This window comes from Podarcis raffonei, chromosome 7 (assembly GCF_027172205.1).
Source record: "Podarcis raffonei isolate rPodRaf1 chromosome 7, rPodRaf1.pri, whole genome shotgun sequence".
In the NCBI taxonomy this organism is placed as follows: Eukaryota; Metazoa; Chordata; class Lepidosauria; order Squamata; family Lacertidae; genus Podarcis; species Podarcis raffonei.
Window position 1 is genome coordinate 46,118,811 of NC_070608.1, and position 24,433 is coordinate 46,143,243.

At 41.0% G+C, this 24,433-nt stretch overlaps 1 protein-coding gene across 1 annotated transcript in view; it reads right to left on the reverse strand.

Annotated features, from left to right (window-relative positions):
* The window catches only part of GREB1L (GREB1 like retinoic acid receptor coactivator), a 158,256-nt gene that overhangs the window by 56,901 nt on the left and 76,922 nt on the right, over positions 1 to 24,433 (reverse strand). The window contains exons 4-8 of the mRNA XM_053396415.1: positions 11,993 to 12,149; positions 11,649 to 11,846; positions 4,543 to 4,719; positions 1,494 to 1,670; positions 379 to 501 (exon numbers count right to left, since the gene is read on the reverse strand). Coding sequence (XP_053252390.1) covers positions 379 to 501; positions 1,494 to 1,670; positions 4,543 to 4,719; positions 11,649 to 11,846; positions 11,993 to 12,146 — 829 coding nt within the window. The 5' untranslated portion in view covers positions 12,147 to 12,149. The remainder of the gene's footprint in view (positions 1 to 378; positions 502 to 1,493; positions 1,671 to 4,542; positions 4,720 to 11,648; positions 11,847 to 11,992; positions 12,150 to 24,433) is intronic.

The window sequence follows — 24,433 nt, forward strand, 5'->3', positions numbered from 1 at the left end:
CACAACATAACCAAAAATAAAACAAGAGTTTTCATCCAAACAGCTGTTCATTGAGATCCTAACTGAAGTGTTACCTAAACGATGGACCATTTAAATGCTGGAAAAACATTTCTTCCCAGTTGATCTGTCTTTGGCATGAGAAACACATAAGCTGGAATCTCCAAAGCACAACCTTGATTCATTTCAGGGGGGCTTTAGAAGGTCTTCTGCACAAGCCACAGTGAGATGCATTGTGTGCTGAAGACTCCTCACACTTGGATGGCTTGTGGCTTTGGCTTCCGGCAAACCCCCAGCCATATGATGTGAGTCATAACAGACAGCACAGTCACTGCTTCATCAAGTGTCAGCTCTAGGATACAATTAACTCATAGTGTTTACCTGTCTGAGTGAACCCTGGCTTGTATCCATTAGCTGTTCCACTCTCAGGGGTCACAGATGGAGACGCTGAAGAACTAGGTTTAGCAGAATGGCTAGCAGAAGAAGATGGCCTGCTTCTACATTCTGCAAGTGAAGTAGCTACAATACATATTAAGGCAGCCAGGTTTCACAATTCAGCAAAAAAAGGAAGTTTGTAAACATCAACAAATCTTTTTAAACATTTTTGAAATGCTAGATATAAAAATTCATTCAAAAGCAACACTTGGAATTTTGTAAAAAAAAAGGGCTGTTTTCAGCTAAGAAAGCTGTTAAATTCCGTGCAGCAAATATGAGCCTTCTGCTTTGTTAGGGAAACTCAAGAGTGATTTAAGAGAGAGAACATCTTCAATCAAAGAGAGCTCAATACACGTGGAGTATGTGAGCCCAGGGAGAACATTGTTCCAGCATGTGCACATCACAGTAAACCATGTCAATGTGGCTACTCTCTCTCAGCCTAACCTACCACACAGGGTTGTTGTGAGAATAAAGAAAGGAAACCATGTTAGCTGCTCTGAATGCTTTGTTGGAAGGGTGAGATATAAACATAATAAATATTTATGAACAGGTATCATAAAAGGTGTTGTTGTTGTTAACATGGTGCTCTACTTCCTTTAAACTGAGCTCTAAACTCTAACCTGAGCTGAAGTTGTAGCTCAGTCTTCCTCAACTTGGTGCCCCTCATATGTTCTGGCCAATAGATCCCCATCGACCATGCTGGCTGGGAGTGATAGAAATTGCATTCCAAAACATCTGGATCATACCAGGTTAGGAAATATTGAACTAGTCTATCAAATACTTTCACTTACTACATTGTCATCAATTGTTCTGAATATTTCTGCAGCAGTTGTTCATGGACGTATGCAAACAATCATGCAGGGATAGCGAACTTTCAGGGCATCTTATTATGTTTCTGGGTCTTCACCCAGAAATGTTAAGTGTGAATTTGTTTAGTATCATGATAGGAACCTTCTCTTAAAAAAGGGGGGGGGTTTCCAGCAACTTACTATTTAGTCAAGCTGCATTTAAAGTTCTCTAAACCAAAATAAAGGGTATGTATCTAACAGGATGCTTGTTACCTTTCCAGCATATTAAAGGTCCCTTTGACAGCACACCTTGGGAGCTCCTTACTAGGTAGTACTTTAAGTGCTTCTGCTTCTTTGGCTGAGTGGTGAGCTTCAAGTTAATGTGGTTGGAAAATTCAGTGAAATATCGAAATCCTCTTTCTCCACAGCCTATACAGTTCCCAGAAAAACCTGAGGAGCGGTGGGGAAAGAAAATACAAATCAAATCCTTCCCAATATATTCTGTGAAGTAAAACAATTCCATCCCAACTCTTCATTTTGCTTCTACTAACTGTATGCACCAGATTCCTGCTTGGAAACAAATATATTCCCAGTTGCACACAAATAGCTTGAAGAACAAACAAAAGATAAGAGAGACATCTAGCTTCATCATTACTCCCCAGGTATCACCAGCCTTGATTCCACCTGTTCTTGTACATTCTAGAACATCAACACTACAGTATTAGGAGGAGCAGATAGTTCTATTAAGATCCTCAGTATCCTTCCACAAAACAATATTTCTTTGCCAGCTTTAGAATGCAAAGATCATATTTTCTACCCAGAACCCAATGTTCATCTCAAGTTTTCTGTTAATGCTGCCTTGGTTTCCCTTGGATTTATTTTATGTGGAAAAAGGATTTAAAGTAGTTACAGTGGATGGGAGAGAGAAATCAATATTCTCTAGTCCACAGAATTCCCTGATGTAAGAAGTAATGTTTTCACAGCAGACTTTTCCCTTTTACAGGGGGTTCTGACAGGACATAAATAAGTAAATATTTGAGGCAAGGCACTTAGTACCATTGAAACAGAAGTTGAAAGCTCAGCACTCCAAAGAGTACTGTAATCTCTTCTAAACATAAAAGACTTGGGAAGAAAGGTCATAAGGTCAAACTAGTTTCGCAAGGTGGCCTAAATTACATCTTTAATTGGGCTCTACTGGATAAAGTTAGGGCTATATATTATCCTTGACCCATTGTAGATTTCCTACTGATTTCAAAGAGGACTTTGCATGACGACAGAAGGCAAATGACAATCGGCCAGTGAGGTGTAACAAAACCATCTCCTAAACATTGTCCCCTGGTGATTATAATCTGCATTTAGACAACGTGTTCAACAGCAGGACCCACACAACACATGAGCCATGAGCTAGTGACTCAGCTAGGGTTGTTTTAGCTGCCTAATCAACAGTTCATTTTTTATTTCTTGAATCTGACAGAAGGCAAGCTACAATGACCACAACTAATGTATTCAGCAGTATTATTATTTGAAAATATTACACTATTATGCTCCCAGATGTAGAAAAAATTGGTTCAGAACTTGAAATCGTGAACCACATTTGTGTGGGGATACTCTTCCATCCTTGCTTGCATCCAGTTCTTGGGAATTTGTACCACCACCATGTCAAACCTAATTCTTCTGTAACGACTAGAAATTCACTTTTTGTTGAATTAAACAGAAAATTTATGAGGTTTCTAAAACCCCACAGCCCAATCAGAAGGGTCCAGTGAATTGCTCAGCCCTGTTATCTATAAGCTATTCAAGAAGTAATATTTATAATTTATGTAAGGATACTTGGAAAACATTGCCAAACCAGCTCACACATTCATTGTGGGTTTCAATATAGAAAATTGAAGCTTGGTGCATATGAAATGTAAGAAAACTCTGGAAACAGCCAATTTCTTGCCTCCATTCCTCAAAATGATTGGACATGGAGTGCCTTATAAGAACATCCAGCACTCCAGCTCAGAGCAAGCCAAGGCACAGATAGGATGGAATTTAGGGCTGTAGGATTTCCAAACCACCCCCAGACAAGCTGATGTAGGGGGAACCAAGAATGTAGTTCTGAAAATGGGACAGGCCACACATGTGGAATTTGTCTTTACATGTTTTAATAAAACCTCAAGATGCTGGTGAGGGGAGAAACTCAAGTGACAGCTTAAAATGCATGTAGGATGCATTTGCTTCTGATTTCCACTAAACTCAGTCTAGCATGTTATCTGAACCCCGATCTGTGGTTAATATTTGTATGGTTTATTTAAACAAACCAGCCTCATAAACCATGGTTTGAAGTAGGCACCTTGTGGGGAGCTGCAGTCCAACAATATCTGGAGAGATATTTTGTCACCCCTGGTGTAAGAAATTAAAAGCTGGTGGTTTCTGAGTCAGCAAAAAGTAGGCACCACCACCACCCAGATTCCAACCACATGCAATTCTTCTCTGTATAACTGATGTCCCAGTCTGAGCAACTTGTCATGAAGACCTGGAGCTCCTCTGTTATGATCCAGGCATCATCTTTCCCAGGGGTCAAAATACTTGTCCAGCGTGTTCCAGACTCCAGAGCCCTTGTCTTCCCTCTGTGTCCAGCAAACCAAATTCCTGCCTCTGGCCTTGGACTATCTCAGATTCTACATTCCTGTCACAAATAGGCTCTACTGAATCACGCCTATCCTCACTTGATAAACCTGATCCAAGCCTAGAGAAACTCCACCCAAGAGCTGAAACACTCATCTGGGGCAATTGCTTGCTGCCCCTATTAAGCAGAAAGTGGTTATTTAAACCTCTGGTCAACAGACAATGGGCTGCACATAATGGGGCATGGACTTCTATGGCAAGTATGAGAAACAATCAGGGCAATCGTTTACATATGTGCTCAAAAGTCAGTCCCACTGATTTCCATGGGCTTAAAACCAGGTTAAGTAGGTACAGGACTCCAGAATATTTTGAGGATTTGGGAAATCTTACACAAGTGTAAGAAACCTCTTATCTTCCAGATGTTGGTGGACTACAACTCTCATCATACCTGTCCATTGGCCATGCTGGCTAGGGCTGATGGGAGTTGGTCTAATGACATCTGGATAGTTAGAGGCTCCCCACCCTTGCTTTAATGATATTAAAATTGAAAAACTGGATTCATGCTTTGTTTATAAAAAGCTTTAAAAACGAATGTCTGCATATTCCGGTGAGAAATCCATGTACTGAATTGGCCTAGCCTACCATTAACCCAAACCTTTGGTCAATTATACATTTATGATAACATGAAGAATAATTAATGAAAACCTTTTACCTAAAAGTGCATTTTTTCCATGGTCATCTGGCAAAAACCTCTTGTCAACAGCACAGACTAGAATGTGCTCGGGAAGGTTTGGAGACTTGGCTCCTACTAACAGGAATCCTGCTGGGATATCGATCTGTTCCATACACAGCGAAACTAACCTCAAATCTTTGCCTGCTTGACAAAAACCTGAAAAGAAAGAATACATCATGAAATATCTACAAGTGATTTACTGTCATCTTGTTCCACTTACTCAGAGCAACTAAGGAGAACAACTAAGCCTAATACTGCCACACCCTCCATGCAAAAGATCTCATGAAACAATTGCCTGCCCTGGTTCAATATTTCACCAAGCCCTATAAAGTCTATGGACAAAGGGCACTAGACAAATTAGTAATTTATGAAACAAATGTAGACCTATGACAGAAGATAGCAGTTTGTGTGTTAAGCATCTACCATGAAATACAGTAATATTTGTGCTATTAAATTTTATTCCACATTTTTGTGAAAAACCTGTTGATCAATTAACAGTGAGGCTTTCTCAGAGTATCTCAGAGGAAGGCAAGGCAGGCGCAAAGAAAGAGTACAGGCCCCTTTCTCTCTCCCTTTACAATTCAGTCTGACCCACTGAACTGTAGGGTGATAGCTCCTGGCATGAAGCAGACTTGTTTTGCCTTTTAAACCAATATTTATACTGGAAATTTTAGCAATATTGAAATATTTCCCCAGGTTTTTATTTCCCATAAATTGGGGTTACAAACCTGAATATTTATTATTTGCAACTATCATCTTTCCGAAGGACACGATTTTTTAAAATCCATTTTTCCGGAGGAGGGAATCAAACTGACTATAGTGTTAGTTACAGATAGGTAGCCGTGTTGGTCTGCCATAGTCAAAACAAAAAAATTTTTTTCCTTCCAGTAGCACCTTAAAGACCAACTAAGTTAGTTGTTGGTATGAGCTTTCATGTGCATGCACACTTCTTCAGATGACTATAGTGTTGTTTATATTTAACTCTCTTATGTTTTTATATATTGTAAGTTGCCTCAAAGTTTTGCGATGAGTTGGGATATAAATATCTCAAGTTAAATAAAGTTATGCACACATTCAGAGTTATCTTTGACAGCTGTTATTGAAGATACTGTCTCAGCATTCTTGCTGGGACTTACAGTAGTGATTACTGCTGTGTTATATAAAGAGCATTGCCATGGCCAGAATTACCCAGAGATGACTGATAAGGGAAACAAATACCACAAGTGATAAGCAAGCAGCTTTGATGTCTTATTTGCTATCATCATTATTCCACGGTATGTGGGTGTGCCTGAATGAGTATTAACTCTTGAAAGTTCAAATACTGTATTGCATTTGACATTACTAAAGCCATCTGGTTTGAGTAAATTTTAAGCATAGTATGTGAACAAAGGCTCCCTGAACCTGTCTGCAAGAAGCTTTTATCAGCACAAAAGACTCTCTCGGCTATTATGATCAGCAGTAGGGGTGAGGAGAGCTGCTCCTAGTTCCACGGCTCTCAGAAGTTCAGGGTTGTGTATGACCAAGGCCCTAACCTGTGGAATATCTCCCCTCCCCACGGATGTGCATCTGGCACCTTCATTATGCACTTTTTGGCCTATGCTGAAGATGTTCCCTCTTTACCCTGGGACTTTGTCTCCTGATGTTTATTTTTTAGGATATACACTATTCTGTTGATTGTGGTTTTACCTGATTTTATTATTGTACTCTTAAATTGTTGTAGCCTATTCTGGATGAAGAGTAGGTAAGTAGGTAAGAAATAACAACAACCACCACCACCACCACCACCACCACCTGATTTTAAAATGTTGATTCTATTCTATTACATAGAATCACAGAATCATAGAATCATAGAGTTGGAAGAGACCACAAGGGCCATCGAGTCGAACCCCCTGCCAAGCAGGAAACACCATCAGAGCACTCCTGACATATGGTTGTCAAGCCTCTGCTTAAAGACCTCCAAAGAAGGAGACTCCACCACACTCCTTGGCAGCAAATTCCACTGTCGAACAGCTCTTACTGTCAGGAAGTTCTTCCTAATGTTTAGGTAGAATCTTCTTTCTTGTAGTTTGGATCCATTGCTCTGTGTCCGCTTCTCTGGAGCAGCAGAAAACAACCTTTCTCCTTCCTCTATGTGACATCCTTTTATATATTTGAACATGGCTATCATATCACCCCTTAACCTCCTCTTCTCCAGGCTAAACATGCCCAGCTCCCTTAGCCGTTCCTCATAAGGCATCGTTTCCAGGCCTTTGACCATTTTGGTTGCCCTCCTCTCGACACGTTCCAGTTTGTCAGTGTCCTTCTTGAACTGTGGTGCCCAGAACTGGACACAGTACTCCAGGTGAGGTCTGACCAGAGCAGAGAATACAGTGGCACTATTACTTCCCTTGATCTAGATGCTATACTCCTATTGATGCAGCCCAGAATTGCATTGGCTTTTTTAGCTGCCGCGTCACACTGTTGGCTCATGTCAAGTTTGTGGTCAACCAAGACTCCTAGATCCTTTTCACATGTAGTGCTCTCAAGCCAGGTGTCACCCATCTTGTATTTGTGCCTCTCATTTTTTTTGCCCAAGTGCAATACTTTACATTTCTCCCTGTTAAAATTCATCTTGTTTGTTTTGGCCCAGTTCTCTAATCTGTCAAGGTCGTTTTGAACAGTTACAACATCTACAACAGTTAAGTATTGTTAATTTTGTGGTTTAAAAACCCCCAAAAACTCATCCTGCCAACAATTTCTTCTCCATTTAGGAAAGAATAGTAATACATGTTTACTTGTGTAAGCTCTACTAATACTAGATTTTCATTGCAACTCTCAGCAGCTCCAATCAGAAAAGCTAATGGTCAGGGATTATGGGTGCTGTAGTCCAGTAACAGCTAAAAGGTAGCTTTTTGCTACCCCATTAGAAGGTAGAAGCAGCTGAAAAACAGCTTCTGGTCTTCCTGGTCAGAAGAAGCTGTAAATTTATTCCCATTGGTAGATTTAATTTATCTAAGGGCAGATTAAAACTTTCACATGAAGAATCAGCAAAGAGAATAGCGCAGGACTTAAAACAGTTGACAATCCACCATGGGCGTAGCCAGGATTTATGACAGGCATAGGCAAACTCAGCCCTCCAGATGTTTTGTGACTACAATTCCCATCATCCCTAGCTAACAAGATCAGTGGTCAGGGATGATGGGAGTTGTAGTCACAAAACATCTGGAGGGCCAGACGCAACTCTTTACAATGGGTAGATATCCCTTCCTACTTGGGACATTTTAGGTAAGAGGGAGGGGAAATATGGAATAGAAAGAAAAATAAGCATGTTCAAATTAAATGCATCATTCCAAGAGAAAATACACCAAATATATTTATTACTTTACTCAAAGCATTCTTACTCTGCTCTGCGGTCAATAAAAAGCTCCCAGACAAGCTCACATATATTTATATAACTAGAAATTAAAGATTAAATATATGTGAGCTGCTGTTTATTTTGTATCTACAGCTGAAGCTTAAACTTGGCCTCTGAACTCCCAAGAATATAAGAGTTACAGCATTTAATGATATTCTTAACATTTGAAAAGTTCTGAAGCTAGGCAACCTGTTCCATTTTAGCTGACACAAACCATTAGTGGTTGTTGTTTTAACACAGAGTTCATTGTTATTTTCCTTAAGTACTCAAGAGTTTGTTTGCACTTCTGGTATTGTCTCAGCAAAGACAATAGCATTTTGGACCAGGAATGTCAGTGTTAGCTCAAAGCAAGAAATCATTAAGGAATGCAAATCTACTTCTCTGAAGTAAAAAAAATCTTACATTTTCTTCTAAAGAAATGCAGATGGGGTTGCCCCAAGAGCAACTGAATCAACATCCCCCACAGTTTAACAAGAGTAATCTCAAATTGTGTGTAAAACTATGGCCAGGCTATCTATCTTTATTAGGCCTGAACATGGATTTTTTTCCTTACGGATCAACACAACCACCTTTCCTTTCTGTTTCACAAATTATTTAATCTAAGACATCTGAAGGCAGCCCTATTTAAGGAAGTTTTTAATGTTTAATGCTATATTGTTTTTGGCACTTGATTGGGAGCCACCCAGAGTGGCTGTGGAAGCTCAGCCAGATGGGCGGGGTATTAATAATAAATTATTATTAGTAGTATAAATTATTATCTGAAAAAGTGCCCCTCCCCCTTTCCCCCAAATGCAAGATATCTATGACAACAAAGTATCTCACTAAATGGAAACGAACTTTGAAAAAGACAATGAATTGAAAGTAGAGAGTGTAGATACACTTTTCTCTGTTTACCCGTTTGTTTTGCAGCACAAAAAAGTTTAATAAAAACTATATTAAAAATGTATCTTAAAAAAATTTTCTTGCTTAAAACCTATTGAAGTTGATGGGACACAGTTTGATTTGAATCCCAGTGACCTAAGGAGTATGCTATTGGAGTGAACTTTTGCTAGATCGCAAACAATGTAACTGACAGCAGGTGTTTATTACCTATTTTGTCCAATATAACTGACTGGTGGCAATATGCTTACATTCACAAGGGGCATACACATTTATACTATCCATGGTTACATTGAATGCATGTACACCATCTAGACCAGTGGTTCCAAATTGGTTGTCCATGGACCCCTGGAAGTCTGCATAACCGTCTCAGGGGTTTGAACCACCATTCACATAACAAAAACTACAACAGAGATATTGAAAATTTCAAAAGTAGGGGGTCCATTGCTTGACTTTTGAAAAACAGGGGGGTTGCAGTACTCAGCTAATTGTGAACCACTAAACTAGACCAATCATGATATCCAGAATGTAAGGTTAAGGGCTCTCTGTCATTAACAAGTCCTCTCTGTCATTAACAAACTTCTTTTGAAAAGACAAGCATTGGTTCTTGAATGTTTACATTTGTTGGTCGACTTTAAAGGCATGGAATATAGAATTTAAAATTAACTTGTAAGCAACTGAATAATTAAACTTCCACATGGTTACAGTTACCATTATATAGCCATATCCATTGTCAAATACCTTAAATTTTACTACTGGTATATATATTGATTTTATTATTTGTTCTTGTTTTAAAGATTCCTCCGCCTTTTTGGATATTGCTTTGCCATCCCTAATGTAAAACAATTAATAAATTCTATAATAAATGAATTCAAATGGGAATTATTATTATTTTAAACACTTTACAATACACAATGTACTTGAACTTTGCCACTTATTTCATGGGGACTTGATACACACACAAAAATCTGTGGAGGGATGATGAAGTGAAGTAGCACCTTATGTAAATTTCAAGGGGTCACCACTCAATGTATGAATCTTTGCCTCCAGTGTGGAGCACTGAAATACTAAATCCCTCAGTGTATTCTGCAAACATGACTGTTACTTCCCCAGGCCTTGAGAAAACACACCGGAAAAGTTTGCTGAACACTTCAGTAATGCAAAGCAACACGTTAATGATAAAGCAAAATGATAAAGACATTAAGAATGAACAAATTGCTAAAATATTTCTGTCTTTCCAAAAAAAGTCAGTGCCTGTTTTTTAGCCAATGAGAGACTGCATTCTACAATCACCTCATCTAAAATAAAATAAAAACCTCACAGAACTCATATGCTAAAAGGAAAGGAGTTTGGCCAACACAGCTGTGAAAATAAAACAAAAGCTCTGATGCTGTATAAAGCAAAGATTGCATCCCTTTCTCCACTCCCCACTCCTCTTTTCTTAACACTAACAATTAACATCCCCTCTGTGGGGTACAGACCTGTTATTGTGCTGCTTTAAGATAAGGCATAAGAAAAAACCCACCAAGATCTGCATAAGAATTGCAATTCACAGTCTCTTCCACTTTTAACTTCACAGCAGCTGATCAGGTATTAAATACCTGGCTACTTAATTGGTGCTGAAATTAAGGTGTCAGCTCTCACACAGTGCAGAAAAATGGCAGTTTACAACCAAACAACTTGACTGCTATTATTTGTGCTTGACACATATCCTGGATGCTCTGTTAAGGACACTAATCATGAAACCAGCAGCTATTAAGGTGATGGGAAACTGAACAAAGGTGTGTGGGTAAGGGAAAAAAACAGCATTTGCCCACATCTTATTGCAACACTCCAGAAAGTCACAAACTAAGGCAGCCTTGGTTATAAAGAAGCTGTCCATAGATATTAATTTCATTTATAATTTTATAGGAATATTACAAATGCTCACTATAGCCTATTAAAGTCTTCTTGTTAAAGCATTTCCCAGCTTTAATATAAAATTTTGGATTTAAATAGCAATACATTCCTTGGAAACGGATTTGCTCCACCTGCAGATCCTGCCACCTCACCTTGCCTCATGGGCAGGCTGGCCCTGCTACTATGGACACTAAAATAGCCTCAAGCAATACAGCGTTAACTATCACAATTATTGCTTGCAATTCAAAGTCGTATGAATTACAAAAAGATCAAAACATTTTGCATCTACTTTACATACAGTGGTACCTCGGGTTACATACGCTTCAGGTTACAGACTCCGCTAACCCAGAAATAGTACCTCGGGTTAAGAACTTTGCTTCAGGATGAGAACAGAAATCGGGCTCCGGAGGCGTGGCTGCAGCAGGAGGCCCCATTAGCTAAAGTGGTGCTTCAGGTTAAGAACAGTTTCAGGTTAAGAACGGACCTCCGGAATGAATTAAGTACGTAACCAGAGGTACCATTGTACAACAAAAGCTCATTCACACTGAATGGAAAGCCACTGACAATTAACTGAGCACAGAATCATAGCTGCATACATTAAATTAATGCAATTCAGAGTTTTGTGGCAACTTGAAGACTAAGAAAATTATTATGCAAGATGGAAATCCTATATCTATTTACTCAGGAGTAAGCCTGTTGAACTTAGTAGAACTTTGAAGTAGACATTTACATAATTGCATTGCTAACTCCAAGATGACACACAACTCTGTTGCTTTTGCTGTAACAGACTAATATGGCTATCCTTCGGGAAAATGCTATACATTAATGCTATCATAACTGCCTATGTGTAGCCTTTTGCAAAAGAAACATTCTAATTCAAGTTAAGTCTTAGATAAGTAAGGCTTAAACCAACCATCAGTAGTGCAAGACCCTTCTGGGGCAGGTTTTTGTGAATATGGGATTGGTGGACTATTGGAATCAGACATGTCTTCATCCTCCTCATCTTCTTCCATTTCATTAATTATTTGGCTAGTAGAAAAATCCAAAATTCCATTCTGGGTGTAACGTTGCATCAATTCTTTGTCCAGCTCTTCCACTTTTGGTTTAATGTCTAGAAAGCATTATTTCAAAAAAGACAAGAGGCCTGCATTTAAGTGACGGTAGAAGATATTTAGGCAGTTATTTTCAACGAAAAATATGCAACGTTTTATCCAGGATAAGAAGGGCAACTAAAATATGCCATACTTGCTTGGTTACCTTCCGGCAAAATAGGCTGCTCAGCGTCAAGATACAGCTGAGAGAAGATGGGGCGAGGAACCACACTATTGCATCTTAGAGAGGCCTCTATCGAGTTGTGCAGGGCTTCTTCAAAACGGGCAGATTTCAGTTGCCCTGCATACGAATTCCCCATGTTCTGAAAAACAAATTTAAAGGGTTAGTAAGAGAGATTTAGGGTTAAATATGCAGACACACATCCCAGAATTACAGGAAACAAGAAGTGATGAATGAACAAATGTTTTGCATAGTGCACACATGAAGGATAAAATATTAGCAGTGGCAAAGAAAACCATAAAAACAACATAATGGAAAGCACAGACTGTTCTTGTTTTTGTTCAAGCCGGCCAATCTGCCTTTCACTGATAGAGTTCTTCCTGTCACTGAAAAGTGCTGCAATATATCGGCTTGTACATCAGTCTCCATGTAAAAAAAGAAAGAAAAGAAAACTGCCATTTCCAATTTCACCTGGGGTAGAGGGAGTGTTCAGCAAAAGATCAAGGCCAGCTTTATCTTATTTATTTATTTAATTTATTTATTTATATCCCGCCCGTCTCTCAAACTGGGATTCAACCTTTAAAAACATAATTATAGAATACAAAGTAACAAAAACCAAATAAGTTAACAACAACAGTTAAAATGCAATGACACACACATTTAAAACCAGCATCCAAACACAGTTTGCCCTGATAGCAGCTCAGTTGTAAACAACACCTGCCCCTTCGTTTCCAAAGGCCTGAATAGGAAGCTTATACAGTAGATATATTCAAGGTTAAATAGTGAAAACAATGTATTTCGGGAACACTTCTTGTTTTATTATTTTCTATCCTTCCATAGCCTAACAAAACTTGATTAGAATTCTGTTTTGACAGGAATGGCTTGCTGTGCAAAAGGAAGCGCGGCAGAAATATCTATGAGAGAGAGGTTAAGCAGGTGATGTGTCTGGCAAAGTACAAGCTATAGGTCCTGTTTAATTCTCCATCCTCACTTATGTGCCCAAGTAGGAGGTGCTCTTGCCTCCCTCCTTATGAAGTAGAAAGAAATGCGAAAGAGAAAAAAATGGGCGGAGGAAGGTGAAGATGTCAAATAAGCCAGGAACCATGAAGCACGTCCCTAGGATAGATTGTCAGACAACTCCCAGTGCAGAGCCAATTTCTAGTGCCAATATCTTAACCCAGAGATCTGTATTTTTTGAAGTTCCTCCCCATTAATATTACCTGATCGACTTTGAAAATATGCATTAAGGGTAGGCTCAATGTCATGCAAAGTGAGCTAAATCAGGTCTAAGCACAGAAGCCAGCAAAATTGTGCTTGCAGGGTTCTTACTGTTTTGAAGCAGAGGCAATCAGTGAATTAGAATGAAATACATAGATAGTGGCCTAAAACTGATTCCTGCACTGCTCTAATTATCATCTAAACTTAGGAAAATTGGTGTTAAGGCATTGGCTTGCTAGTAATTCTGGATATGATCATGATAATTTAGTTTATTTTAACAGAAGTACTACAAGCACCTGCTTAACTTGAAAATTTTAAAATAACTTAGCTTAGGCTGGCTTTTCTGCCCAAATTGCCATTATTAAACATTCAGCAACTTTGGAACAGGAATGCTTCTGCTGTTTTTCAAAGATCTAAGTGGAATGCAAACTGTTAATGTTTTGGCTACAACTGTATCAGGTTGATAAGAAAAAACTAAATTTAAACCCAAGGAATTTTTTTAAACTATACATATCATACTTTCATGGTACTAAGGAAACAACATGAATTATGGATTTTGATGTGTATACAGTATATACACACATAAAGGATTTATGTAATAATTTATGCAATAACTTATACCTTTAGCCTTCCACTAATGAAGGCTTCGCCTTTACAAAACAACTTGCTTTGCATTTCTAAATAGCCAACTTTGAAGATAGGATCTACTGCACCTCCTGTGATAATTAATAGGTAAAGCCTAGTAAGTCTTCACAATGTTACTAGAGATGACAGCATACTGAAAATAATTTATTAGTATCTGATTCATCTACTGAAATATACTATACGTATTCCAGCAAAATACTGTAACTGTAAACCTCAGGCAGGTTTTTTCCCCAAGTGCTCTGCCAGACTGCCATGGCAAGACCCATTTGTTTTAATCAGACACAGGATTATTAGATAACATGGGTGGGTCATTTTTTCACTCCCAGCAAATTTACAGTAGGTTAGCCTTTGTCTTCAATATAACAGAAAGTACAGTTTTTATCATGGACAACAATAATCTTGTATCCAGCTTAATGCAACTGTGATCAGAATTTACAAGGATTTTCTATGCCTTGTGAAACCCAACAAACCTTACAGATCCACCTGCCTGGCATCTACACCTGAGGAATTAGTTCTTCCCCAGCTTCCCAGATGCTAAATCCTCGATATGATTCCCACATGCTTCTCTCACACCATTTAAGCTCTAACTTGAGGCTCAATCCTTCCATTTGGCAAACTGAGGCCCAAGCTTCAGGCTGTGTGAGTGTCTGGAATACCCTGTTCTGAGGAACACACACACACACACAAACACACACACACACACACACACACACAGGGTCCTCACCATTAACACTGCAACATAATGGCCACATTCACAGAAAACACTGAAAGCTCTATGATGCTACTTTAAACAGTACAGTGGTACCTCGGGTTACATACGCTTCAGGTTACACACTCCACTAAGCCAGAAATAGTGCTTCAGGTTAAGAACTTTGCTCCAGGATAAGAACAGAAATTGGGCTTCGGCAGTGCGGTGGCAGCAGGAGGCCCCATTAGCTAAAGTGGTGCTTTAGGTTAAGAACAGTTTCAGGTTAAGTACGGACCTCCGGAACGAATTAAGTACTTAACCCGAGGTACCACTGTATTGGCTTCCCCCAAAGAATTCTGGGAGCTGTAGTTTGTTACGGGTCTGAGAGTTGTTAGGAGGCCCCTATTCCCTTCACAAAGCTACAATTTTTAAGAGTTCCCCGTCATGAAGGATTGATTGTTAAAATATTACGGGAAGGGTAGCTCTGGAAGGGGAATAGGGGTCTCCTAACAACTCTCAGCACCCTGAAACTACTATTCCCATAATTCTTTGGGGAAAGCTATCACTGTTTAAAGTGGTATCACTATGCTTTAAAAGTACAGTATGAATGTGGACAGTGCAAGCTGGGTTCTGCCTGCTTTTGAAGCAGCAGCAAAGGAAACAACAAGCTAAAATGTAAGCCAAGGAAGAAAAAGAGGAGTGCCGCAACTGCTACCACCACAGCAGTAATTCTGAGGAGGGGAAACAGAGTTCGGGGCAATAAAAAGCAGTAGGGGTGGCAGCAGATTGGACAGCAGTTCAGGGGGTGCAATGTATTGCAGTCATCCTGAATGTATGCAACTGAGCTTGCATCACACAGAGATCCACAACCTTTCAGAAACCCCAGTGAACCCTACTTTGCAGAGAGTATGAAAACTTTACCAATAAAAACAAAAGAACCATTTTACTGACTCACATCATAGGTCCCTCTAGCCCAGATATCCATCTCCAGCATTATCCAGACAGAAGGCTCTGGGGAGTTCTCTAGCAGGCCATAATCATATTAGTCTTGCTTGTCCTCAGGAGCTGATACTCAGAGGGATAGCGACTCTCAACATAAATGTTCAATTTTTTTTAGTTTACATGCTGATAACTCAATAAAGCTCTCCACCATGCTTCTGTCTAACCACTTTATTTAAAAAAACCACTGTAATGTGCCAGTTTCTGGTAACAAATTTTGAAAATTACTTTTTCGATTTAATGATTTAGAAGATTTACAAACTGCATTTAAGAGCAACTGTCCTCATGGAGTAAGCTTTAATACGGTATTAATATATATACTTTAAAAAATTAGACACATTAAAATACCATCCTACAGTACAAGAAAAATAAATGATAAAATGAGCCATAGTAAAAGACCTAATCAAAATAGCATAATATAATTTTAAAACAGCTAACACTTAAAAGGGCTTACTCTTGATAGTTCCACAACCTTCAGAAGAGTGGGGAATAGCAGCCAAGAGAGGGCATTCTCTGTGACAGTCCCTAAGTTGTGGAACTCCCTCCCCAGATGTCTGGCATCTTCACTGCACAGCTTTCACCATATGCTGAAGTCGCCCCTCCTTACCCTGGGCCTTTGTTTTAGGACAGTGGTGTCCAAACCTTTTTCAGAAAGGGCCAGATTTGATGAAGTGAACATGCGTGAGGGCCAACCATTTTGCCTGATGTTCTTTGAACCATTAAAATTAAATGCAAGTTAAATGCAAATTAAATTAAATGCAAATTAAATTAAGATGGGGGGGAAAATCCAGGAAGCTGAAATAGGTCAGGAACATTGTAAAGTACATTACATATTAGTGGTAATAAAGGTTGTCTGTCAACCTTTAAGTTCAAAAAATATGAACAGGAACATAACACCAAGTTGGCACAAACCTCTTGATGAGGGTAGTAAACAAACCAGCAAGAAAAGGTTAAAGGAAGTGTTTGTGTTTGTGTGTATGTGTTTGTCTCCCCCTTTTTCTTCCCTCCCTCCATTGCTGGGGGAAAGACAGTATCTGTATGTGTCTGTATGTGCATGTTATAGTTTGCAACACACTGTATTAAGCTCAGTTTGGGTACCCCTGTCCTAGACACATTAGGAGCCAATTATGCAGAAGGTTCATTGACCTGAAATCTGCTTTGCTACAATACACTGTGAATGTGGGCTCAACTGGCATCTACAACCATGGATAAAAGGCAGTTCTTTTAATTAAAAAGCTTTATACTGAAACTTCACTTCATGTTTGTTGTGGCATAGATGGGTGTGTGGCCACCCCAGTTAGTGCTTCTCAGGGCACAAGGCTCTATACTGGCACAGAGCCTTTTTAATTTGCATACTAATGATCTAGTGCCAGCTCTTGTAGTAGTTGCTCCTCCTAAAATTGCATCTAAACATGCTCATCATGCAGTCTTGCTCTCAGGGACGTGGCTTGGCCTGAAAAGGCTATTGCAAGACATTTCAACTTCTTGTATTAGCAGTGTTTCAACAACTATGATAAAACTAAAAAAAAATGAACTCCTCCAAAAGGAATTTGGTTTATAAATAGGTTTTTAAATAAAACGAGATCAAGCAAATTAAAATTGTTAAAAGCCACAGGTTTTAGTTCCACAGGCTCCAGGATGTCGTAAATATGTTTTAGTTTGCGGAGAGGAATGTCGTGCTATGCCGGGCTACTCTGGAGTCACCCCTTGCCCACCTCCCTCCATCCGTGGCTGTTCACCATGGGCCTGGGCTGCTCCCACTGCTGTCTGGGGAGCACAGCACGCTGAGCAAGGAGCAAGCAAGCACTGGCCTGCGAGGGGGCAGGGCTCAGTGCAGCCTGGCCTGGAGACTGAAGGGCGGCCTGGCCTCAGGAATGTACCCTTGAGAGTACAAGGAAGGGCCTGCATGGAGCCTCTGTGGCCAGGGCATGAAGGCCAGGCCAGGCTCTGGGTCCAAAGACGCCCAGTGGCAGGCAGGCAAGGGGGCCGCCAGGACATGCCTGTGTGGCGATGGGAGCAGCCTCCTGACAGGCTGTTCTGCCACCTCCACCAGGGCAGAGCAGGGGTCCCTGAGGGAGCGAGCACCTGCATAGGGGTGCTTGGTTGCACCCCCTCGGAATTTTTGCCCAGGGCCACGGCTCCCCTGCCCTCCACGCTACACCACTTAGTAGATGAGAAACTTACTTCACAAAGAGAATAAAGCAGACAATTCAATGGCTATTTCCTAAGACCAGGAATGGGATGCTTCAGGCCTTCAGACGTTGGGCCATGCTGGCCAGAGTTTATGGAAGTTATAGTCCAACAACATCTGGAGAGCCACATGTTCCCCCATCCTTGCTCTAGATAATGGGAAATGATTATTTTCCTTAGACTCACACATACCCTTGCACTATACAAAACTGTAGCCAATTTATTATAATAAACTGATCATGTAACTGCACGTGCATAGTGATTAATTACTCCATAGGCTGCTCTATCAATTATGTAACTATTTTTGCAAACATATCCTCCTTACATGTACAAACATGTAGCACTCATAACCTAGTTTTCCATTAGTCTAGAATGAAGTCTAGAATGAGATCGTCCTTCTACAACATTTGATAATTATTTGTTGCACAGAAATTTTAAAGTCGTGGAAGCCATGCTTAATTTAATTCATGTAATCTACTTCTTATTTACCTCAGTTATGGAAAACTCTTAGTTATTCACAGAAACCGCAGGCAAATCAGTGCTGCTCTATCATCAACATAGGGATTTCTGGCTTACATGCTGTAGCCGTTTTGTAATGTAGTAAAGACGGGCGCAGGTGGCACTGAGGTCTAAACAACAGAGCCTAGGGCTTGCCGAACAGAAGGTCAGCGGTTCGAATCCCCGCAACGGGGTGAGCTTCCATTGTTCGGTCCCTGCTCCTGCCAACCTAGCAGTTCAAAGGCATGTTCAAAAAGTGCAAAGTGCAAGTAGATAAATAGGAACCGCTCCAGGGGGAAGGTAAACGGCGTTTCCGTGTGCTGCTCTGGTTTGCCAGAAGCGGCTTAGTCATGCTGGCCACATGACCCGGAAGCTGTACACCGGCTCCCTCGGCCAGTAAAGCGAGATGAGCACCGCAACCCCAGAGTCGTCCGTGACTGGTCCTAACGGCCAGGGGTCCCTTTACCTTTAAAGACTGACCATTTGCATCGAGCAGTGCCTTACTCTTGCATGTCAAATAATGAAGTCAACTTACCATACTTTAACTTACTAATTGAGCTTATTGGGGCTTTACCACAAAGGCCCTAGTAAACAGAGGGCTAGGAAAAGTCCTAGGCCCATTTCAAAATGAATTTTCACTGGGGGGTAGGGGAACTCAAAAGGACATTTTAAAATCATGCAAAAAAAGAAGAAGGCATTTTTAATCTTCAATTAAAAATAATTAAACACATATTTATACAGGATTGCAGCCTGAATTGGTTAAAGGTGCTCACAAGGGACCTCATAAATTTCCAGGCGTATTAGAAAAGTTTGTCCCATTCTCCTAGGCTTGACAAGATCAGAGGAGCCGCAGGGGTTTCCCAGTTTCTCTCCATAAGCTCAAGTAGAACAAAGGAAAGAATGGAACAACTCTATATCTTAGGTTAAAGGGAGACACGAAACAGAGGAAGGATGTTCCCTCTTATTTATCTTATTCAAATATTTATAGGCATAAAGTAGTAAGTGGTTTGCAACATAACATCAATATAAGTGACAAAAGATTACTAAAAATATTTGAATAACAAAAATACCATGGCTAGCCAAAATTCCTAATAGAGGCAGCACTAAAAATCAGTGTTCCAGAGTTCCGTTGTCAAAACTTCTTTAGATAACCATGTTTTGTAACCAAATGTACGTATCTCTTAATTTTCTCTCATCTGCCTCCAGCACCAAAATAAAACCCACCAGAAACTGCTGGTTTTAAAACCACCACTCTCTTATTTTCTAAATGTTAATATTTTCCAATGCAACTGAGCACTTGTGCAAAACGACAAGCAAGGCACAGGACTTATTTGGCTGCTATAGGTGGTGAACATGTCAGGCAAATAGTTTGATTCCAGATAAAGCTATCGTTCTCATTGATGAGCACATTTCAACATTTTGGGGCAAATGTCAATAACTTAACCCCCTTGCCTTCCTCTTGGTCTTAGCACTCTTCGCTTATATACTGTACATACAAAAGCTTAGTTGTAAATTGAAGAAAAAATGGCTATTTGGCGGTCCAAATGCAGCACTCTGAGGAAAAGAGCATTTTTCTTTTAGAAATGCAAGCTCTTCCTTTCAACATCTTCTCAATGAGCACAATCTAGCCATAGCCAGTTCCATTCATGTCAACTGAGAGAAGCAAGCATATTCTCAACTCTCCCATTGAACTCAATTGAGTTTAAAGTGCTTAATTAATCTGGACTGCAGAGTGTCCCAAGTCGTTATGAGAAGGAGGGGAAAACCAACTTGAAAGTAAAACTTTAGGAAGTGAAAGTGAATGTCCTTCAATTCTGTAATCATGCTTTCCATTCCTACATCGACTGCACTACCACAGCTGCAAACATTTAGGAAGGATTATCCTTTAATTTAGACAAAAGCAAGCATTCCTTAGGTAAATCAGCACTTCTTCTTTTCCACCATCAGACCCATAAAACCTTTTCACGACACAGATTTCAAGAGAACCCTTTAAGGTTTTAGGATGTCTCCCCTTTTACTAAGTAACAAAATACACCCCATGGTGTCTCATTGACCCCACTCAGCTGTCCTTTGACCTCTTCAATTGTTGTAACCTAACTTCAGGGGCCACAGAACTTGCCTCCCATATCCAAAAAGGCTAATGTTGCTTCCTCCTAGCACCTGGTGAAACAAAATGCAGGGAGCCTTTCTCCCCACCCCCCACCCCACACCACAGCTACTATGCTCCAGATGTTCGCTTCTAAAATCTTTCTGAGAGTTGGCTTGCTGTCTGTGTGGTAACCAAGAAGCAACAATTAAGACCTGGACTATGGCAATGACCCTCTTGTTCATTTGGGCCTGAATACTCTGTTGGGCCTCCTGCCCCTAAGGATACAACAGGTCATAAAACAGGAATAGATCTTTGGCCTCTTGGAAATACTAGGGTATTTAAGTACAACAAGAGACAATAGGAGTCCAATGTTCCATATAAACGAAATCAAGCCTCTTCAACTGACCCATAACAAGGAAGAGGTCAGTGGATTCCTCTTTATTTTCCTTCCACATATTAAAATATCAATCACATACTTTCCCTTCCGCTTCTTTTACCCAGCTCCCCATATCTTTACATATTTTATATTTCTGAGAGAGCAGAACATAAATCTTGTTTTCATTAAACATTGGGCTGAAAGAACCCACAGCTTATGGATTATAGCATGAATTTCTAGATAGAAGGAACAAGTGGTGATCTCTATCACAGAATCTCCCATCCTCTTAATACACTAAAAAAAGCCTACCAATGTAGCGTTTGCAGTTGAAAGAATATATCTGATTTCAATTTGCAAAAATGCAGTTACAGTTTTCAAATACCATGCCAACTGTTTTTAATTCTTTTCTCGTAGTGTAGCAGACTAGACATAAGTAAACAAAATGGAACTTAAACTAGACAGGAGAGCAGTGCTTCTAGTCAGAAAGCTTGCTGACTCAGGCTCAGCCCATTCTGGGTGGAGCTGCACTCACCTTGAAGAAGCAGGTTAGTTCAGGACATCTCTCAGATAAAGCTATAGTGTTGGATGCTAAGGGAGTGGTAGTGTTTTTGTCCCGCTTCAGCTGATGTGCCAACTATGCCCATTACTGGGGAAGGCAGACCCAGCCATGGTCTTACAAGACCTGGTTGCAGCAAGATTGGATTACTGGAATGTGTTTTACATAGGGTTGCCTCTGAAAACTGTAGGTGGTACAAAAGATGGTGGCTGAACTGTTGATGGAGACTATCTTTTCGGAGCAAATCAAGTGCACTGGCTGTCAGTTTGTTCCCAGGCCTGGTTCAAAGGACTGAACATATATCTTATTTTATTCCTGTAAATCAATTTGGGGCACCTCTGGATGCATGAAGAGATCTATAAATACAATGGGTTGTACAACTAAGTTTTACTCAGAGTAGGTGCACTGAAATTAATCAACCTAAGTTAGTCATGTTTAATAATTTCAATGAGACTGAGTAGGACTAGAATTGGACAAAATCTAATCTTCCCTAAACTCAGCTTGACATTTTTAAACAAATACCTTTGGACTTGTATAGAAGAGCAGGCCTGTATATTCCTGCTCAGATTCTGAGAGCATCAGGATATGCCCTTTTAGCTGCCCAGCTCCCATCTGAAGCACAGTGGGGCATTCTCAAGGGCAGCACTCAAATTGTAGAACTCGATTTTACTCTAATACTCCCTCATCTATGGCACCTCTCTCCGCTGAAAACATTTTGAGTTTGGCAGGACTTTTTTTGAATGCTAGTTCTCCATTTTGTTACTATTTTCTTAGTTTGCTTCTGTAATGATGGTTTGGGGTTTTTTATATATGTATGTGTGGTAATAGTTCCCCTTTTGCACTAGGAAGGCAGCATATAAATGTTTATACAGTGGTGCCCCGCAAGACGAACGCCTCGCAAGACGGAAAACTCGCTAGACGAAAGAGTTTTCCATTTTCGAGTTGCTTCAACCATCGGGACCATCCTGAAGATGAGGGAGAAGATCATGGCGACTGATGCAGCCAAGGGAGTCACCAGGATTGTGAAGAACCGCCCAGCTGTTCTGGAGGAGGTCGAGAAGTTGCTGCTCATCTGGTTAGAAGAGAAGCAGCGTGCAGGGGACACAGTGACTGAGGCCGTCATTTGTGAGAAGGCCAAGGCCTTGCATGCAGACCTCGTCCGGGAACAGCCAGGAACCTCAGGCGAGCCAGAAGTCTTCAAGGCAAGCAGAGGTTGGTTTGACCGGTTCAAGACAATATCTGGAATCCACAGCGTGGTCAGGCATGGAGATGCTGCCAGTTCTGATGTTCCTGCGGCTGAAGACTTTGCAGCAGAGTTCCTGGAGGTTGTGAAGATGGAGGGCTACGTTCCACAGCAGGTATTCAACTGCAATGAGACCGGCCTGTTTTGGAAGAGGATGCCCAAAAGGACTTTCATCACTCAGGAGGAGGCCAAGTTGCCTGGCCACAAGCCCATGAAGGACCGTCTGACCCTGCTCTTCTGTGCCAACGCAAGCGGCGACCTGAAGATCAAGCCCCTGCTGGTGTACCACTCGGAGAACCCACGGGCCTTCAAGAGACACAAGATCGACAAGGAGCAGCTGAGTGTCATGTGGCGATCCAACAGTAAGGCTTGGGTCACACGTGTGCTGTTTGTGGACTGGGTCAATCTTGCTTTTGGCCCTGCTGTCAAACAGTACCTGCTGGACAACGACCTGCCGCTGAAGGCTTTGCTTCTGATGGACAATGCTCCTGCTCATCCTAAAGGCCTTGAGGTGGACTTGTTGGAGGAGTTCAGCTTCATCAACATCATGTTCCTGCCGCCTAACACCACGCCACTGCTCCAGCCGATGGATCAGCAGGTCATCGCCAATTTCAAAAAACTCTACACCAAGGAGCTTTTCAGGCGATGCTTCGAGGTGACTGATTGCACCACCATCACCCTGCGGGAATTCTGGAAGGACCACTTCGACATCGTCACCTGCTTGAAGATGATCACCACGGCCTGGAACGGGGTCAGCCAGAGAAATTTGAATTGCGCTTGGCGCAGCCTGTGGCCGGACTGTGTGGCACCAAGTGACTCTGATGCACCAGAGTCAACAGTGGTGCAGGACATTGTTGCCTTGGGGAGGACCATGGGCCTGGAGGTCACAGAGGAGGACATCTGCGAGCTGGTGGAGGAGCACGACCACAAGCTGACCACCCAGGAGCTGGTCGAACTGCAGGCAGAGGCTGCGCAGGAGCGGGCCTCGCTGGAAGAGGAGGAAGCAACTGAGGAACGGCTGTCCTCCAAAGAACTGAGGGACATTTGCCTGAAGTGGAAGGAGGTGCAGGCTTTTGCAGAGCGGCACCACCCTGACAAGCACGTGGCACATGACCTTTGGAACACTTATGATACGACGGTCATGTCGCCTTTCAGGGAGGTGCTGAAAAGGCGGATGAAGCAGCAGACTATGGACAGGTTCTTGAGCAAGAAGCAGAGTGGAAGAGGAGCCTTCTTCGAGTGGTCCCCCAGAGTCTTAGAAAATGTACTGTACACTTTGTTGATTTTTAAATGTTTTTCTGTCATGTTTATAAACTTAATTTATTGTTCCTTCAATTTTCGAAATGCTCTTTACAGTATGTGTGACTTTAAGGAGCAGTTAATAAACTCTTGTTGCACCAAATTTGGCTTTGTTTGGACTTTTTTTGACCATAGGAACGCATTAATTGATTTTCAATGCATTCCTATGGGATTTCGTGCTTCGCAAGACGAAAAATTCGCTAGACGAAAAAACTTGCGGAACGAATTAATTTCGTCTTGCGAGGCACCACTGTACAAAATAACTGAACCAATATTAAGATAAAGACTAATAATATACAGTGGTACCTCTAGTTGTGGACTTAATCCATTTCGGGGTGCCATTCACACTCCGAAAAGTCCACAACTAGAGCGCCTCTTCTGCGCATGTGCGCAGCGCAATTAAGCGCTTCTGCGCATAGCATGCAGATGGCGTCTGCGCATGTGCGGGCGACGAACCCGGAAGTAAACATTTCCGGGGTTGCAGTGTTCGTAAGCTGAAAGTCCGTAACAAGAGCGGAACACAACACAAGGTATGACTGTATATTGTGTGATAGCAAACATTACTCATACGCAGAATACTCACCAGAGACCCACTGAAATCAATGGCCTTAGGTCCTTAAATCCA